This window comes from Amphiura filiformis, chromosome 15 (assembly GCF_039555335.1).
Source record: "Amphiura filiformis chromosome 15, Afil_fr2py, whole genome shotgun sequence".
In the NCBI taxonomy this organism is placed as follows: domain Eukaryota; kingdom Metazoa; phylum Echinodermata; class Ophiuroidea; order Amphilepidida; family Amphiuridae; genus Amphiura; species Amphiura filiformis.
This window is the reverse complement of record NC_092642.1, coordinates 11,324,019-11,339,447: the sequence shown is the minus strand read 5'-3', so window position 1 is coordinate 11,339,447 and position 15,429 is coordinate 11,324,019. Positions and strand designations below refer to the sequence as shown.

Genomic DNA, 15,429 nt, shown 5'->3' with positions numbered 1-15,429 from the left:
CACTTAATTGAACCTATTATGAAACCTTACATATAATCCACTCTACGTATGGCTTCTGACATAATAAGGTATTCTGTTTCAGCACTTTCCAGATTTCCTACAATCTCATTGTTTCATAGCCATGTTATACTTAAACATGTTTTTTCCCCAAGACAAATGTGTCCCTAAATACTGTATAGCAGGAAATTTTTGGAAACGTAAATTAAACACCCACTAAACTGTCCAGAATTGATAAAATCGCGAAAAAGTAACCCAGCGAAAATATCCCACCAAAGAAAAAAACTACAAATTAACTTACCTGATATACGCCTCTGAATGTAGTACTCTTTGCGTCTTTGGAGGACGGGCACAAACAGAGGAGCGGGAGGATGCGCTGGATGCATAGGTGCAGAATTCTGACCCCCTTGACCTGCTACAGAGTAAAAGATGAAGTAAAAGACTACAATAAGATCTGACTTGATCAAAAACTAATATTATATACCTTATATATAGATTCCTGTCATCTGATTAGTTAAAAGTGGGGGCATCGTTTTAACTATGCCCTGTATTTGAGAGAATTGCACCAAAATGAACTATTGACTGGTCATGGAAATTAACTATTGACAGGTCACATGCGTCGCGATCAAACTGTGCAACCACGTAATAAATAATAAATAAATAAATTTCCGGATTTATATAGTGCCTTTTTCCAGCTAGATGTTGAAGGATTCAAAGCGCTGTAAATTTCGGATTTATATAGCGCCTTTTTCCAGCTAGATCTTGAAGGATTCAAAGAGCTGTAAATTTCGGATTTATATAGCGCCTTTTCCCAGCTAGATCTTGAAGGATTCAAAGCGCTGTAAATTTCGGATTTATATAGCGCCTTTTCCCAGCTAGATTTTGAAGGATTCAAAGCGCTGTAATTTCACTGCCATGGTGAATCATCACAATCAGATCGCATCATTTAGGCCAGTTGCAGACGAACCTGGCGCAGACCTATCCGCACTTAGATTGTAACACCCACCAATTATCTGTGCAGCTCCCCAAATTCCATTGGGTGAAGGAAGTTTTTGAAAACCAAACAACGTACATCCATTTGACCTGCATTGATCTCAAAACCATGCTATGACCCTCTGCTGCACCTCGGGTCATAGCATGGGTTTGAGATCACCTTGGGCCTATGATTTTAACCATGCCCCTCATAGCAGTCAATATTTGTATAATATAAAAATTTAAAAAAATACTGAATAGCTTTAAAGTAGACTGAATAAGAATGACAATATTGTGTAAGATAAGTCTGATAGGGGTGATGACCTACGGATGACCACAGGTGTGAATGACAACAGGGTGAATAAATAGTGCAGTGTAGTGATTATCTCAGCTCATTACTAACACAATATGTGACATGATCTGGTCCATTGGGGCCAAAGTTGGCAAATTTGAAACTGAGATAAAGGCAAAAATATGGAGTAAAAAACAATAAAATACATAAGAAAATACAAATCACAAAATCTCATAGCTTTAGAATCAAGTATGCTAGACCTTTTCAGTATATGATAGCCTATATGATATATATATGATATATATATGATAGTATATGATAGCCTACTGTTACTACAAGGTAATAATTATAGTAACTTAATTATCAAAAATGCCTCCTTTGGCCCCTTTGGAGCAGATTGTGTCACATATTCTGTAAGTCATATGTCCTGTTTAACTTACAGTCATAAGAAAATTATTTTAATAATTTGAAAAGAACAGAAAGCATCATAATAGAGTCCGTGGTAGGCTGGTAGCACCCCATGTTTTTCTTCCTGGGTCAACAATTTGAACATGAAAATTTACCTAAAATAATGCAATTTTGGCTCACAAATAGTGTGATTTTCCCCTTCTAATAGGGGGGGGGGGAAGCCCAAGTGTTTTGGCAGTAGGGGTATGGTGGTATAACCCTGTGGTGCCACCATGATAGCATATCTAAAGCCATAATTGAAAAAACAATAAATGTGACACGATCTGGTCCATGGTGGCCAAAGGAGGCATTTTTAAAAATTGAGTTGCTATTAACTGTTACCTTCTACAAACATTAGGCTATCATATACTGAAAACACCAAACGTCTGGCATACTTTGTTCTTAAGTTATGATGTCTATTTTCCACAGGGAGTATGAATTTTACATGGAATTACCACATTTGGCAGTTCCATTTAAATTCTATACACCCTCTGAGAAAGATTCTATGTGAATCTTCCACAGAGGGAGGGCGAGTTTCAAATGTAACTGTTAATGTGTGCATTAAATTCGAACTTTCCAAAATCTTCCACAGCGGTAGTATGGATTTTAAATGGAATAGCCCAGTCAGCTGTTCATTACAATCTGTTAAATAATCAGAGAAAACATCTGGATGTGAAAATATTTCTTGATGGGTTTAAGAACGTAAGCTTTGAAAGTTTCGAGCACCTCAACTTTTCTCAAGTTAATTTCGACCAAGTTTGAGTGGGGGAGGGGCACAGAATTTAGCATTGTATTTTTAAAAACTTCACAAACTTTGAGACAAACTATATTTGTTGCCTTATAAATAGGGGATCACAACTTCCTGCAAATCCACCTCTGGTTTGACAAAAAGTGTGACAAAAGAATCAGCAATAATTAAAGAATATGGAGTCTGACAATGTGTATCATACTTACCATAAACAAACTAGTAAAAATTTAATTTAATTTAATCCATTTTAAAAGATAATACACTGCACTAAAAAAGGAGCTCAAGCAAATTGGTGCTTAGCACAAAATTAACAAATAGAGGCACGCCAAATGCAGCAATGGCAAAGACTCATGTCTAAATATGTAGTAAGTTTTGATTAATGAAAGATCGGCAAAACAACAACTTATCATTTGAGAAGTTATGTAAATGCAAGCAAACAAAACAAGTTCCAACAAATAAAAAATAGATGTTTTTCAAAAGAGGTTGACTTGATTAAGATATGTCAGTATGCTAATCGGCTGAGTGATCTATTCAGATGGACAGCCAACCATTCCGTCAATCTGCCAATCATTTCAATCAATCAATCAATCAATCAATCAATCAATCAATCAAATCAACAAATCGATACAGGCAAATTATCCCACAAACTGATTTTCACAAAACCGTGTTGCATACCAAATATGTGACCATCCAGCACAACTGAGCCCTGAAGTCGCCAATCATCATTTTCGAGATATTCAACCAAAATATTCTGCTTGAAATTAGCTTTAAAATGATGTATATCATGTGTATAGTACTTGACATTTAAGTAGTGAAAAATCAATAAAGCAGTCAATAAATCCTTTGTTTCCTATTGTTTATTGTTAAGTTCAATGGAGCATATCTCAATAGTGGCACTGGCGACATCTGGGCTCAGTTGTGGAGGATGGTCACATATGGTTGAGAACTGCCACCTTATATCGTCAACTTCTCTTGAATAACATTGTCAAGAAAATTTCATGCTGACCTTGGCTGTATGGTGATGGATACGGACTACCAAATGGCATCTGGGGATAGGGTGCATGTGCTGATGAAGACATCATATGCGGTGAGGGAGGTACACCTGGTACGCTGCCAGGGGGCGTCATACGATTAGCACCATATGGTCCTACGACAAGTCAAATTGAACAAAAACACACAGAAGGCAAACACATGCAAAAAATTAAACACAACATCAAATTTGTTTCATGCTTCGCTGCAAAACATCAAAATTTGCACAGTGGTATTTTTTGGTGTGTTGAGCCTGCATTAAGCCAGTGTTAAGCTACAGAAGTAGACTAGTACTGACCCAGTACATGTACTCGTGCACATTGACAATGGCTCATTTCTGGCACAACCCACCAGTCTAGAAATTGCTCAGTAAATGGTGTTATTTTGGTAAAATTTTTATTTAAAAAAAAGCCAAATATCATTTTCACTGTGCCAAAATCACAAATATAGTCCCAGAGTAATGTGGCTAAAACAATATAATGTAATGAAGTACAAAGTTTGTATGAAAACAACTAATACAAAAAGAAAATTAAAGATAAGTTTCATTTTTAACATATTTTGACCAGTTAGTTGCAGTAGCTATTAATGAAAAGTATAATCAAATTCAATTGTTTTACAAAGGAATAAAATATATTTCAAGATATCGCCACTCATATAGAATTATTAGTGCCACAAAGCAGGAATTTGATACTTAAGGAAAATCACATGCTGGGATGAAAGCAATCCGTGTTTATTTTATCCTAAAATATAAATGATATTAATACTGTATAATACTGATAAGCTTTATGACTTGTCTATGTAACAATAGGGAGTTTTTGATTTCCATGACAGATGGTTCTGCAACGGTAAAACATCAAACATTGTCATCGTTACCATGACGGTTATCATACTTTTCCCTTGTTGTTAAATGAGGACGATGACGCATTACCAAAAAATTGACAACAGTGTTTAGTGTTTTACCGTCGTAGAACCATTTGTTGTGGAAATCGAAAACTCCCTATGTACAAATAAGACTTGTCTATGTAACAGTGCTACAGGGTGAGTCAAAAAAAGTGCAATAGAGAAAAGAATCCATTTTTATTTAAGAACCGAGTTGAACCTTTTAGGTTTTAAAACATTTTATAAATAACATATCCATTAGTGATCTTGTGTGAAAAAATCAAGGAATTAGCATTTACCGTTTTGTTTTTATGACACATTTTATAGCGTTACCCAATTTTAATGTTTGTCCAAGAGACATCTAAAATTTGAATGTCAGCTCACTCTGTGTAAGGTAGATTTGGAACAACTGCCATTTTCTTAACCTCATTGGCATTGAAATAAAATGGAGCACCCAAAGTGTTATTGTCCTTGGACTTGTTTAAGGAGAAGAAACATTGTTTGTTGTTATATTTTCATTTTCCCTTTACTTTAAAGATGTTTATTCTCTATCAAAAACATATAAATTTGTAGGCGGGGTTTTCAAATGTCGAAATGAAATGCGCGCAAATTGAAGTGGAGTGAATTACAAAATATCCAGTAAGTTGGACATATTGGGGTTACAAAAACTGGAGTTGGAGTCGCGTGAGGTATGATGGACTTAAAGTAATGTTAGAAAGTTTGTTTGAACAGAAAAAAGAAATTAAAGTAACACAAAAATCAACATCATTTAAGTTAAAGTCGGTTTCAGAGCTGGTGCCTTTATTGTGCATTGTATGCTCCCATTCAAAATACATGGTACCTCGTGGACAAATAATGAAATTGGGTATCGCAGCAAAAGGACTCATAAAAATTAAACGGTAGTAGCAAGTCACTCCTTTTTTTTCACAGAAGGTGACTATTGAGTGTGGCATTTATAAAAACTTTCAATAATGTGAAAGTTCAACTTGGTTCTTACATAAATATCGATTCTTTGCTCTATTGCACTTTTTTTGACTCACCCTGTACTTGCTAACTCACAGTAATCACTTCAATGCCATGCTTTTGTTCTAATCACCATCAATTCACAACACAACACAGCACTCTATGCATATCACTTCAATGACTTTGCGGTACAAAGACATATCTCCATTACCTACTGTACATATAATTGCCTGTGCTATGAGTTCCCTAATTATATTCAGGTACTCATGCAATAGGCTATTCCAGTTGAAATCCATACACCCCATATGGAAGCCATGACCTTAATCTCACACACAGGGAGTGTGAATTTCAAATGGGATTACCTGAATAGGTGTCTCCATTTAAAATTCACACTCCCTGTGTGGAAGATTAAAATCATGTCTTCCATAGGGGGTGTATAGATTTCAACTGCAATGGCCGAATTATACCCACAGCAGCTAATAGGTTTATGTCTTTCTACCACTGAGACACCTTACTAGCTCACATAATAACTACACATCAATTGAATTTCTTTATAGTTTTGACCAGCTTCGGGTGTGCACAATTAAGGACTTTCTCTTTTCAAACACAGCTTTTCTTTTTTTCTTTGGTTGCAATGCATCTAAAAAGGGCAGTGGATACTACAATTATGATAATGATTTTTTATGGTAAAACACCTTTATATGTTAGAGTAAATGTGACTTATATTTTGAATGCATCATTTTCAGAATATTTAGATTCCCGCCTAAATTTAAGCCAATAAAATTCAAACATTGTTTTGAGGTCTTGAATTTATTTTGATGCAGAAGATCATGGCTGTAATAATAAAAACTGACCCCACAGATATACCACATTTGACATGCACAAAAGACCTGAGAATATACTTCTTGTCTGAACTTTGACATGAAATGAAATTTGTCTTTGACATGATTTTTGTTCAAAAATTCAAAAACAATTTCCTATGAAACAACAAATTAGAACTTTGTCAAGATTTTTAAAAGAAAATACCAGTTTTCTGGCATTTTGAGACCAAATAGAGCCTGAATAAGTTCATTGATATACAAATTTGTTATCTGTATTTGCGACATGTCCCTAGAAGCCACTTTTGTACCGTGTAAATAGGGGCTACATTGGGGAAAGGATACTCATTAGGTCCTAACATGTTACTTGGTATTTTGGTAGAGCAACATCTCTACACATATTCCTAATCAACCCTGTATAATGAACTACTTCCACTGCCCTTGAACATCAAAATCCCTGCTGCTATATGTCTCCTACCTTGCGGGGGAGGCATCCCCATATTTTGATTTGGGTACTGGGAAGCAGATTGCTGCTGCTGATAATGAGGCTGCATGCTATATTGCTGAGGCTGTTGATGATGGGTGGCTTGCATATGGGGTGGCATCGACTGCTGGTAAGGAGGCTGCATGCCGGGGTGATGCTGCTGTTGCTGATATCCAGCCTGCTGATGATACTGCTGTTGCATGCTGGGGTGCATTCCGGGGGAGCTCCCTGGGGCAGGGTTGTAACCTGGGCGGTTGTAACCATCTTGCATGCCACTCATAGACATACCTAATATGGTCAAGAGAAAATAAAATTGAAAATAACAAAATAAAAGAAATTCCTCAAAAGAAAATAATATTGAAAGGCCAAACCTGATCATAAAAATGTAGCTAAGCTTTCACTGATGTTTGTATAAAATCAAATAAGATGAAAATTCTGAACATAAAGGTAGTTCCACTTTCCTTGATCATTTAGGATGAAAAATAATCTCAATATCTTTTAGTCATTTAGGGCTGCAAAATTCCAACAATTTGGAAATTAAATCTTCACAAAATTGTTTTTGTCCAACTGATAAATAATTGGTCTGAATTCCTTTTCAAGAAAACCTGTTTGTTTCAAGTGGGTGGCTGACCCAATTCCCTCAAAATATAATGAAAATGGCCCTTATGCACATGAACTGATGTGAAAATTGGTGGAATATGAAAGGTGCTTGGAGGTATGTATGGGACTATCCAGGTCCTCCGTTCAAATCCCACTTCAGCTGAACTTACAGTGATGTGATCATGGCCAGCCAGGCCAAAAGCCAGCAAATTGTAAAATTGAGATACAGGCAGCATGGAGTGCAAGAACAATACAATACATAGGACGATTGGCATTTTATAAGATCACAGCTTTGCAACCTTTGGATACTAGGGATGGAAGGATTGCAGCAATAGCAGGATTGGTTAGTATGATGAGGATAATAAGTACAACTTCAAAATTGCCTTCATTGTACTGATTAGATCAGATTAGGTCATATATAAAACCTTTTTGTGTTTTAATTTCATTATTATTACAGTGCACACTTAGTAATAAGGGTTAACAATGAGTGGGTAAAATATGTCAGAAAAGCCTGAAACAGATGAAAAAGGCATGAGAAACAGCCAAATTTTAAAATGCAACCATACATTGCTGGTTGAATGTTTGAAACACAAATGGCTTAAAAATTCAAAATTTCAAAAACAGTACCAATCTTTGAATCCGTATTTTAGTATTTACATGAGGGATGGCTTCAAAACCTATCCGGCAGAACTACAGTTTTTGGCAGAGAAGAACGGCAGTTGTTTACATTTTGAGAGCGTGCAGAGCGTAAATACTGAAGTGGGATTCTGATTGGCTGAATCAATCGTCTGACAATCACAGCAACAGACCGATAATCTGATTGGCCAATTGTGCGTCAAAACGTTGGTCAGCACAGATCGGCGCCCTGAAATGAACACAAAGCTCTGTGTATGTCGCTCGACGCTCATAACAGGGCGCTAGCATCAATCTAAGCAAGGGACTGTCATTCTTCTCTGAAACCCAGTGTATCATAGTGACTGGGCTGGGTTTCTATTATTTGGAACAATAGAACATGGTTAAACCGCTGGTTATGCTTGGGCACCAGCAGTCGATCTGCGGTTAGGTTTTAAAGTCATCTCTTACTTGCTAATGACCCCATGACCACACAATTATATAATGTGAATGGTGTTAAATGATGACATCATGTGTTTCCTACTTTACTTGGTGTTCTCCATAACTGATTTTTCTGTTTACGATGTTTTACAACTACTGTCACAAACGAATAACATAATATGTGCAAAATCAATAATATGGGCCATTCCATCCATTAAGTTTGCGAGATGAAATTGCTACACTCACTCTGCGTGCATCTGTCATGGCATACTGGGTTATTCCAGTTGATATCCATACACCTCCTGTGGAAGGTATGACCTTAATCTCCCATATATTTCAAATGGAGTCAACCATTCAGGTAACCCCATTTGAAATTCACAATCCCCATGTCTTCCATAGGGAGTGTATGGATTTCAACTGGAATATCCCAATAGCCAGAGATGCAACATACTTTGCAATTTGCTAGGCATGAGTGACATATTAATCAGTCCTCATGAATATGCAAGAAATATAACTCATGAAGAATGTGCACATTTGCTTGTTACCCATTTCTGTATTCCTCAGAAAGCCACGTAAGTTCCAAATATTGAATTGAAGACTAAAGATCATGTGTTTTAAGAACACCGAGTTGGTTGGCATTTATTTACAAACGGTTAAAATATTAAAAGTTGTTATTAAAATGGTTAACATTATCATTAATTAAAAGCATGCATGTAAGTCAGAGAGTTATATAATTATGATGTGTTTACAATGAAAGGTACATCATGTCAGCAGCAAAATACAAATCCATTAAATCCCATCATCAATCCTATAATAGAACTCTAGCAGGGTGAAATGTGTCATATTTGGTAGCAGTAAGTACAATCTAATAACATTGTACATAACGATAAAAAGTTCATGTGCAGATCAGCACCTGTTTTTTTGTGTGTTTTTTTGGATAGCTATATTTGGAAATGATGGGTATGTTGTGCCTACCATAAGGTACCTTCCTTCTGCTGTAACATGTTACAAATGGTAAACTTATTAATTGATAGCATGCATGTAAGTCAAGAGCTATTATATGTGACCAGATCAAGCAAACCTGAGAAAAAATGTGACACGATCAAGGGGAACGAGTCGGATGTCGCTAATATTGATTTTGAGATATTGGCAAAGAAAGTGTTAAAATTCTTTTGTTTTATATTGTTTTCAGCGATTGATAAATTGATGTAACTTTGCAAAGAAAAGACGTATCAACATGGTGTTTTCCGTTTCAGAAAGCTCTAAATGTCCTCTTTAAAAACATATGTAAAACTCATTTTCGGCTAGGGTCGACATGTGACTCATTTCCCTTGATCGTGTCACAAATGTCTAAAATTTCCACTTTATTTTCACTCTGATTCAACTCAAGTTTCATTTTAACTTCACTGCTTTTACACGGTTGTGTCACTAGTGTGCCAATAAACAGGGTCTTCTACCCTCAGTGAAATCAATAACTTGGAATAAACTTAAGTGTCATTGTCCCAATTTTACTTAATCTGGTTACACATACATATATGCATTAATTCTTTGTTAACATGATTAAATTATTATTTCAGATTTTAATTTGGTAAGTTACATAGGCTAAATATTACAAATTCTTGTCTCATGATTGGTTAGAAGAAAATCACAAGATATGAAACCATTTTTTGCCAACTTCTATACTTGCAAGCTGAAACCACTAATTCTGGATATTAGTAATTCTGGAACCTGGATAGTACTTGTTAAACACATGTGTTGCAGGGACTAGTTCACTAGCCAAGGTTGTAAATTGCACACACCTTTTTAAGCCAGGTTACAATCTAGAGATATAGGGCATATATATTTAACTTCTATTACCAATCAGAATACAAGATTATAATGCCTGCCTACTTTATTAACAGAATGGGGACACAATTCACCCATTGCATGGTTCCCCCATATGCAAGGAGAGCCTCAAACTGGCAATAAACATGAAAGGAAGAATTATGTAACTTATGTAACTGGTTCAATTCCCATTCATGCATGCAGCCAGATTGAGGCTCTCCTCGCATATGGCGGAACCGTGCAACATAGAACATTTGAAGTTAATTCATAAATTAATAAGCTGAGAATCATTAGCATCACTAGCAAGTTGTAAATCCATTTGTTGATGATATATGATAGATACTGCAAAATACACTATATTTATAAATACCTCGGATATTATTATGAGACTAAAGCAAACATTGAAAAAGGTTAATAATTCCCATTAACTGCTCTGATGTAAATGTTAAACAACAGATGAGTTGAAGTCTTGTCCCAAGATGAGTAGCCAAGGAGATGTAGATGATGGTAATGAGAGCGATGTAACACTGGTTAGAACAGTTAGTGGTATCTGCCTGCCAAATGATTCCATTCACATGGTTATGCTAATACCACAGAGGTTAGACTGGAAGAGTAAGGACTCAGACACTGGAAAATAGTGCACTACCCATTTATTTTCCCATGCACCTGGCACACTTTCATTCATGGTGACTGCATGTTTGCTATCTTACTGTAATGCATTGTTCCAGTTGTGCACATCAAGTGCTACACATCTTGGAGGTATACCATTTTGGCCCCCAGCTTGACAATCCAATATGGCAGCTTTCCTATAGCATGGTGTACACTATAATTAGTTCCTCCTCTCCCAGACTAACCTCTTTGGCTAAATATGCACATCCTGCCACAATATGTATTCTGCTAGTTTTGATGTACAAAGTAATTTCATACTTTGTTGATATTTCACAAGTTACACGCACACTACTCTAACAAAATGAGAGGATCAGACACTGAAAATCCTGATTTGCATTATTTCTGTTCTCATGGTGCTGACTAAAATGTTTTTCAGTGTCATGGGACTTCAGTACTTAGTTGTGCATGTGCTCTATTGCCTGAAACATTACAGATTTACAAGGTTAATGCTGTTTTTTGACAAATGCTAATAAGTAGTCTGATCCTTTAATTTCTTTGAGTAGTGTAGTGTAGCATGCAAGTTTCCCTCCCAAAATTTGTGGCCCCAAAATAATTTCTTTCCCCAAAATGTTGTTTTCACTGAATTATAGGTATTGATATGGGTAAGCTTGAATATGATTGATTTCATATTTACTTTGAAAATGAAGTGATACAACTTGCATATCTTTCATGATGTGAAATATACAAAATGTTTCTTAATTTTCAAGAAATTCAACCATGGCAGGATGTGCAAAAAAAAAAGTCAAGTGAATGGAATCTGTATTCTCCCAAGCTTACCTGGCATCATCGTATTCATGCCACCAGAGTTCACCACGCTGGGGACTCCCATGCTACCAATAACATTCAGGTTAATAGCCCTACCGGAACCATTGGTGCTCGCATAACGGTTGACACCGGACATCGCCGGGTTGCCTACAACCATGGGGTTAGTCATAGCAGCATTGGTGGGATAGTACATGCTAGAAGGTTGTTGCGGTATCATGCTAGCGGGTTGAGGTTGTTGCATCATGCTAGGGTTCAGGGAAGGGGTTATCGGCTGATGATGAGGCATCATACCTACGGTTATATATTTACAAAACAATTGCGACAACAATATATCACTAAGGGGATATATACTGGCATTTCAAGATATAAACTATAATATTAATAAGAACATTGTCTGGTATTCACAAATATTGACTATTTTTAATTTAATAATACAACTGAGCATGGTTTCTCCAGGTGAATTCTCTTGGTAAATGATTAGCACCAATTTTTGGTCCGGACGAAAACGAGTCAATTTTGTGAATACCAAAACAACAGAAAAAAACTAAGGAAGATGCATTAACTTTTAAAAGTTTCAAAGAATCATCTAAATCCAATTTAAACAAGGGACATACAACAGAGAACACTTGTGTGAGTTCTTGAAGTTTGACCATCAGCAATAGGTGTCACCTTATGACAACATAGGTAACAATAATCAAATATCACTGTATTGATACTGAAAGCGAGCTTCTTGACAGCTACTGTGTAGTGGGATATTTTAGCGGTATTTATTTTCACAATTTCAACTGTTTTGAACAGTTTTGTAGTTTCTTGCATTCATGGTTTCAAACAGGTAAACATCAAAGCCTATGGGCCAAAATATGTGACAGGAGCAAGGGGAATGAGTCACATGTCGGCAATTTTCAAAGTTTTTTACATCATATTCTGGTAGTTTACGAATGCTACATTTTGATGCAAACCCCATCAAAATCGGACATCTGGTTACCAAGTTATGAGCAATTTATCGATGGCTAAAAACAATATAAAACAAAAGAATTTGAACACTGTTTTTACCAATATCTCAAAAACAATATTAGCGACATCCGACTCATTCCCTTTGATCATGTCACATATATGTGTGGGCTTTAAATTCACAGTTCTGAAAATTTCAAAGCAGTCAAGTTAGCTCAATCAATAAGCTCAATTCGACTAAGGTGCCAGAGGTTGCGGGTTCGAATCCTGGCGGTGGTTTAGTACGCTCTCGTGAAAATTGGAGTTAGCTTGAAATTCCCCTGGACAAGGAACTTACTGCTAATTGTGTCATTGTAACCCATACAAAACTTGGGAAGCTGATACTGGCTGTGAAGGTCAATTGTCTATAGCGCACTATAAACCACTGCACTTACTTTTTTACAAAAAGTGCAAAAATGAAAACCTCGCCAAAATTGTCCACTATACAGTAGGATAATCCTTAGTTCATATTTAAAATAACCTTTATACCTTTTTGTGTGCAAACATGCAAACAGACCTACATATCAACAAACACACATGCATATACACCCCCCCACATACACACCCGCACATCTTATAAATTGAGCACTCTGTCATTACTGTACAATTGTGACTGTTATTTTACTTTGAAAGCAAATTGCTGGGCCTAAATTTGCTTCACATGCAAATTTATAAAGGTCACCCAACCCAATGTTGATATCTACTTGTGGCAGACTTTGCTACATACCTACTGGTGTGGGTGGACCTACTATACCCATCACAGCTTCACTGTTGGCTGGAGTACCTGGTCGGCCATTCTGAGCTGCATACTTGTTGAAATAATTCCTGCAAATAAATTTGATTGACGTTATTATACCACTTATCAATGAACATTTATTTCTTTGGGTTCAAACCATAATTATTTTACCTCCTATCCCCATTCTTAATGGAGGATGGTCTGACCACATCCTATTTCCTTGGTTGACCACCACATTGAGTTTCCAGTCAGTATTGTAATCCCTTTGATATGAGAGCAAAAAAAACCCCTCTCCCATAGAATACTATGTGAAGAATAATTGGGTTAGCTGAAGACATCCTATTCTTCATGTCTAACAAGTTAAGCAGAGAGTTACATGCCTTTGCATTTACGTGAAAGACATCAAGACATTCACATTTCATGGAACAGATGATGCTGGATGTTGCCAGTTACTGCATCGCCTGTTTGTTATTATTCTATGGCTTGATCATCCAAAAAACCAATATTGTACAGCAGATGACATTATGTTTTCTAAAAATCATTCTTGTAATAAAGTGTCATTCTACTTACCTGCTTAGTTGATGTGGGTGAAGGTACTTAGAGGATCCCTTCACATGAACCTCCTTGCTATGACGAATCAGACGAGACAGCATCGGGAAAGGCCTGATGGGAACCAGCAAAAAATACAAAGCAGGGTCAATATATAGCATTGCATAGATCATATACAGGTATGAAAGTAGGTAAATGCAGTGGGCTGGCAATTAAGATTTGTCAATTAACATGATTCCTTGGAGGTATTCTCTTGCTTCCGGCTTATTCATTTTTCAGGCTTCGATAATTATTTAGGTTTGTAATTTTTTGTTGAATTGTTTTCTAATATGTGATGCGATCTTGCAAAATCAGTCTGTCCTCGGGAATATTAAATTTTCAGTTTCTTATAGGATAGTAACAAGCATTTACAAAGCTGCATTTTGCAGAAAATCCCATTTGCAATTGAGCAACCAGTTCCAAAGATATGAGCAATTAAAGACTTTCCAAATCAAAAGGAAACAAAATTCCGACTGATTTTGCTTGATCGCATCACATATGCCTCACACGTAATTAGGTTATGATTTTTACACTGAATCAGTTTCTTGTGCATTCTTTGTGCTTTTTTTACGAATAAAGAATGATTGAATGACTGCAATAGTCAGGAAATCAAATGTGATTTCATCAAGATTGTGTTTTCCTTGATTTCTTTTATTTCTACCTTCCTATCTGCCTGGTTTCAATCATTTCAGCCAAAACTTCAATACTGTTAGTTTGTACACTGCCATTCAAGAACTCTGCCATATTGAATTATCATGCATCAAGAAAAGTGGAAATGCTCATCATTTTTTCGATACTTCTGATTTGGACAAATTGAATATTGGCAACGTAAACATCTCTTACACAAGACATAGCCACGCTTCATCGTGTCTTTCATTGAATACTGGCAACGTAAACATCTCTTACACAAGACATACCCACGCTTCATTGTGTCTTTCATTGAATACTGGCAACGTAAACATCTCTTACACAAGACATACCCACGCTTCATTGTGTCTTTCATGCAGATTTGTGTTCAGGCTAACTAGTTGCTTTTGTGCTAGCATTGATGACCCCGTAATTATAAACTGGGTCATCCATTAACAAAAAGCAGGTGTCTTCAAATAATTTTGATTTGAAAAGGTCTATTAACTTGAAGTGTCCAGTCTAGTAGTGATTACTTACTGGTTCTTCCTGTTGCGAGCACAGCTCTTCCACCTGCATGGGTACTCAACCTCTCCACTCTCAGTACCTATATGAACACAATCATCAAGTCATCAAATGTCAATTTGTATTACAGTAACTAAGATGTGTCAATCAAGTTCTCGCTTACTACTAACTTACATCATTCTAACTTCATTTAAGCAACAAGTTTTGTTGTTTTACCAGTCCAAATTTGCTCGCACCTTTGATGCAACTTGTGTTTGCACTTGGACCTCTTTTTGTAATTGTCCAAATTGCAGGCAAACATAACTTAACCTGCATTTTCCCCCTCTAATTTGTTCGCTCCAACCATTCACTAAATTGACTAAATAAAATAAATAAATAAACATGATTATTTATGTATTTTTGATTTGCAGAAATAATGACTTACTC

General features: G+C 36.3%; 1 protein-coding gene across 1 annotated transcript in view; it reads right to left on the bottom strand.

The window, feature by feature from the left end:
- Positions 1-15,429, bottom strand: part of LOC140171251 (protein polybromo-1-like) — an 82,237-nt gene that overhangs the window by 653 nt on the left and 66,155 nt on the right. The window contains exons 33-39 of the mRNA XM_072194480.1: positions 15,019-15,085; positions 13,837-13,929; positions 13,258-13,355; positions 11,553-11,831; positions 6,624-6,917; positions 3,463-3,603; positions 299-412 (exon numbers count right to left, since the gene is read on the bottom strand). Of these exons, the coding sequence (XP_072050581.1) occupies positions 299-412; positions 3,463-3,603; positions 6,624-6,917; positions 11,553-11,831; positions 13,258-13,355; positions 13,837-13,929; positions 15,019-15,085 (1,086 nt within the window). The remainder of the gene's footprint in view (positions 1-298; positions 413-3,462; positions 3,604-6,623; positions 6,918-11,552; positions 11,832-13,257; positions 13,356-13,836; positions 13,930-15,018; positions 15,086-15,429) is intronic.